General features: G+C 33.1%; 1 protein-coding gene across 2 annotated transcripts; it reads right to left on the reverse strand.

The window, feature by feature from the left end:
• Nucleotides 1-297: 297 nt before the first annotated feature.
• On the reverse strand, nt 298-4577 carry LOC146939043 (uncharacterized). 2 transcript variants are annotated; one of them, XM_085752846.1, is made up of 3 exons: nt 4435-4577; nt 1187-2066; nt 298-743 (listed from the first exon to the last, which is right to left on the reverse strand). In XM_085752846.1, the coding sequence occupies exons 2-3, from the start codon at nt 2055-2057 to the stop codon at nt 385-387; spliced, it is 1230 nt and encodes a 409-aa protein (XP_085608972.1). In that variant the 5' UTR covers nt 2058-2066; nt 4435-4577; the 3' UTR covers nt 298-384. The 2 variants fall into 2 exon arrangements, with proteins under 2 accessions (XP_085608972.1, XP_085608973.1); XM_085752847.1 differs by lacking the exon at nt 4435-4577 and having other exon boundaries at nt 1187-2210.

Raw genomic sequence — 4577 nt, forward strand, 5'->3', positions numbered from 1 at the left:
TGTCCGACAGTCTAATCCAAAGAGTGTTCATGCTTCATAGAATCCTTTTAACTGAACAAAACACACTGCATTATAAATTCAACAAAAAGAAAACACAGAATCATCTTGGATGCACTCTGATGGGAACAAAATAAGAACAGAAAAACAATAAGAGGGGGATTTAAAAAATTCAAAAAATTGTTTACAGTATTTTTCAAAAATGTATTCTCTCTATCACAGTTAAAAACACAAATTCAAAACTAAATGTAATTCCATTCATTTACATACAAATGAGAAATTCAACTTCAAATATTGTCATAAAGTAAACTTGTGTCCAATCTTATACCACTTTATTCATAAGGTTTATATTTTTTACAAATTTTGAAGTTACCAACTTGTGAGTAGTTACTCAACAAGTTGACTTACCACTTCATTCAACAATTGATCAAAAATTTCTGACTCAAAATCAGCACATATACTTCCTAAATCACTTTGTTCATTCATCCAAACATGAACTTGATTTTTTGAACCACCCAATTCATCTTCAACTAGTCTGCATGCTTCACCCCAAAAATCTACATACTCCTTGTAACTGCACTTCTCTTTCTTCTTTGATCCTTCATATTTGTTGCTCTCAATTGCCTTATCCTTCTTCTCATCAATCATCAAGTTATCATCAGATCGCATACGAATGTGCTTGCCGGTTTCTAGCTCCGGTGTCAACTTTCTTCTAGAATTCAAACCAACTGCTACAGAATCTATCCCTGCAAAAAAAAAATATATATAAATTTACAATTAACTCAATTTCTTGAGTTGAAATGATGTATATTATTTAAAGCAATATAAACAACGATTATAACAACCAATGTTATACGATAAGGTCTGTTGCCGTAATCTAGTCCACGACAATAAGATTTTGTATATCTTTCCGATCGCAATGTGATTGAAATTGAGGTTGCCTCGGCCTCATTTGATAAAGAATATGTTTAGTGCATGTTTGAAATGACACTGAATTTTACAAAATCGCAGTGACACCGTGATTTTACTCAGTGTAACGTATGATTAAAATCACGTGGCGCACTGTGATTTCATCAAACTCGCAGTCAATTCAAATATGAACTTAATACGAAAGATCACAACGCAGCAATTGAAGCTAAAATCAGAAGAAGAAGAAATTGAACACGTCAAATTCGCAAAAGAAACAAACCTGCTACACAAGACCTGCGCTCAAATTCAAGAACAGAAACAGGACTAGAATCATCTGATTTGCATTCAGTTTCTAACTTCTGTTCTGCATAACAATTTCTTCGCTTCTTCCTCGTCCTTCTCTTCTTCAGCCTTTCACCAACTACAACTTCCTTGCAATTCCTTGCTTTCAACAATTCAACTGCTTCTGAATCAAAACGCTTCATTTCAGACGAAGAAGCCTTAAACCGATGCGAAGTGTTGGTGATTTCTTGAAGTTTATTAGACACCCTTTTGCTCATTTTCTCATCATAAACATTTTCTCTCTTGTTCTTCTTCTCCTTCAATTCTGAACAACTCATTTGCTTTTTTCTCCCATTGGATTTCAACCCTTTACCACTCTCACCTTCATTTCCAAAGCTAAGCACAAAAAAATTCTCATTTTCACTCATTTGAAAAGTTGGTGGCTCTCGAAAAGACAACGTCGAACCAACTCTCTTATGATGCAAACTCTCAATTTTCCCATTACTTTCTCCCAAATAGTCCAAAGAGTTCATTGACTTGCTACGCGAAAGTGAACCTGGTTTCGACGCAAAAGGTACTTCAACCATTGATTCTAAACCCATCAACCTTGCCACTATAGGAGGAGGAGGAGTAACAGCAGAAACGCCGAAGTTGTGATCATTGACACTTAGAACAGAATTTGCTGAATCAAACTCTGTGGTTTGATTCGACGAATCTTTTGGAAGGTTTCCGGAGCAAAGAATCTTGCGCATGATGGCTGTGAGACATCCTGTAGTGGTGGTTTTGGAGCTGCTACACATTGGTGGAGATACATTTGAACAAGATGAAGTTGGAGTTTGAGTTTGAGTTTGAGTTGAGAGTTTCATCATTTGAATGATCTAAGAAACATAAAGAAACAAATTAACAGAAAATAAAAACTACATGTTAAAATAAAAATACACACAAAAAATAAAGTAAAATTTGTTACTTTGTTGGAGTCTTAAACTAAGGACTAAAAATAACCATTTTGGTCTTTAAAGCGAGTCTCTCTCTCACAATAATCTTTATTATAATTGAATATTGAGATAATGTCTTATTATTGAATGAAAATAATTTAATTTTCTTTTTGACTAAATTGAATGAGAATAATTTTAATGAGATATTATTTCCAAATTATATTACTTTAAATTTATAAAAATTACTAAAATGTATTTCAATGTGTCTTTTGTTAGTGATTAGTCTTTGAATGTGTCTTTTTAATAAGGTTGATCTGTAAATTTATATTTTGCTAGTTAATTTGATCTTCGAACATATCTTTTGTTAATAAGTTTGATGCATAAAATTATTTAAAATAATAATATTAGGGATTTTTTTTTATTTTGAAATGTTTAGAAGTTATACCAAGAAGGACTCGTATATTTAGCCAACAAAGTAACTACTAAAATGTCATTGTAAATATAACTCAATTTGACAAAACGTTGCAATATATATTGGTCAGGATTCAAACTGTCATTCACTTCAGTTATTCATCGTAAAGAGTGAATTTCTAATCACTAAATTTTATAATAGAAGAAAAAAAACTAAATATAAACTCAAATTTCAATTTAGTACAAAGATAAATAAAGCAATAATTTTCAAATAGAAAAAAGAAAGCAATGAGAACAATGAAAAGTGATATTTGAATTTTGCTACATAATTAAGGGGGGACAAAGGGTGGCGGGCTTTGGATTTGAATATGAGAAAGAAAGAACAAAGCAATGAGTTTAGGATGATGTGGAAGTGATGTTTTCCACTTTTTATCACTTTGACAATTTGACATAGTTCAGTGTACAATGTTTCCACGCGCGTATAAAGTCTTTTTTTAGTGCTAAAATTATGCATTGTTTCCCATTTTGAGCAGACAAAAAGCACGCTCTTGGGGCGCGTGAAGATAGTACTAGTTTTGCACTTTTGCTATATTTGGTTTAAGTTCAAAGTTTCAAAGAAAAAAAAGTGTGAGAGTTTAGTTTCTATTGGATGAGGATTTTACTTTTGACAGAAACTGTTTGAAGGGTAAGTGAATGATGAAGATTGGAACTCAATGATCTAAGTACTGGTTGTGTTTTTTTTTTTGTCATTTTGTGTGACTGGCAATTTGTCAGTGTGAAGAAATTCTTGTGTTATGTAGCATAAGACACTGACATTTGGTCATGGTTGTCCAACAACTGTGTAACTACTTTCATAATTTGAAGTTGTACTGCTCATTGTGAAGTTCTAAGCTACTCCCTCTCTTTCAAAATATAAGCAAATTTTACTTTTTAGGTTCATTCAATTAATGATGTATGTGGTTCATAATATGGACTACATACATCATTAATTGAATGAACCTAAAAAGTAAAATTTGCTTATATTTTGAAACGGAGGGAGTAAGACCGAAAAATAGGAACCGTAGGCAAACTGCGGGATAGAATTCGGTTTAGGCGGATTGTCGGTCGATGTGGGTGGGTTGGAACGGTTTGGGTTTTGGCAATCAGACGTAAAAATAGAACAAAAGTTTACAAAATTCAAGCTTTTTCACTTGTTCCGCACATAATAGAACAAAATCTTAGAAAAACTAATGTTTTTCAAATTGAGATACCAATTGAACATAATGTCTTCGGGCCGGTTGGTTTGTGTCGATCAGGATAAATGAAATTCATTTTAGGGGTTGAAATCTTTTTTTTTTTGTGGTGGCCGGAGTTTGAACCCCGGACCTTGCATATTTTATGCATTGTCCATACCAACTGAGCTAAACTCACGAGGACATAGGGGTTGAAATCTAAGTGAACATAGTGTATACTATGGAATTTAATATGGTAATGATGTAAGTGAAACAAGTGTTTGTTATGACAGTATACCATGGTCATATCATAGTGGGATGATGGTTAAGGGTACTAACTCAAAAGGATAACAATTACCCTCCCCTAAAAGTTGACCAATTCACACTAATTAATAAAAGTGTACAAATATACTATCGTGATAGTCGATAATTGCTTTACAGATCCCCTATATTGCTATAAAATCCCTCAAATGCCCCTCACCAAAAGATAATATCCTATTAGTTATGTGAGCAAAAAAAACCTATAGGAAGATAAGTTCTGATAGGTTGAGAAACTCAGGGGCCTCTTCATCAATCTCTTATTTATTCAGACATAAAACAAAAATAATAGCCATAAACAAGACATTTGTTTACAATAAATTCTATTTGGTGGGGAAAGAAATAAACATGCTATAAAAGCAAGCAGATACCTGTTATGGATACGATTATCAAAGCTTATCCGTCCAATTCTTCAAACTCAGTGTGTCGCGGCGCGATCAAAGCCTAAACTATATGGTTTCGAGGTTGCGATTTGAGACGATATGGATGTTATGTTTTAGTGGAAGCAATTTGT

Source organism: Medicago sativa, chromosome 3, assembly GCF_051527215.1.
Source record: "Medicago sativa cultivar Bolivia chromosome 3, Bolivia_mono, whole genome shotgun sequence".
Classification (NCBI taxonomy): domain Eukaryota; kingdom Viridiplantae; phylum Streptophyta; class Magnoliopsida; order Fabales; family Fabaceae; genus Medicago; species Medicago sativa.

Excerpts from the sequence above, each read along its gene's own strand:
- LOC146939043 (XM_085752846.1), bottom strand. The coding sequence starts at position 2,057 with ATGATGAAACTCTCAACTCAAACTCAAACTCAAACTCCAACTTCATCT. Across the intron at positions 744-1,186 it reads GCGCAGGTCTTGTGTAGCAG|GGATAGATTCTGTAGCAGTT; the intron begins GTTTGTTTCTTT and ends TTTTTTTTGCAG.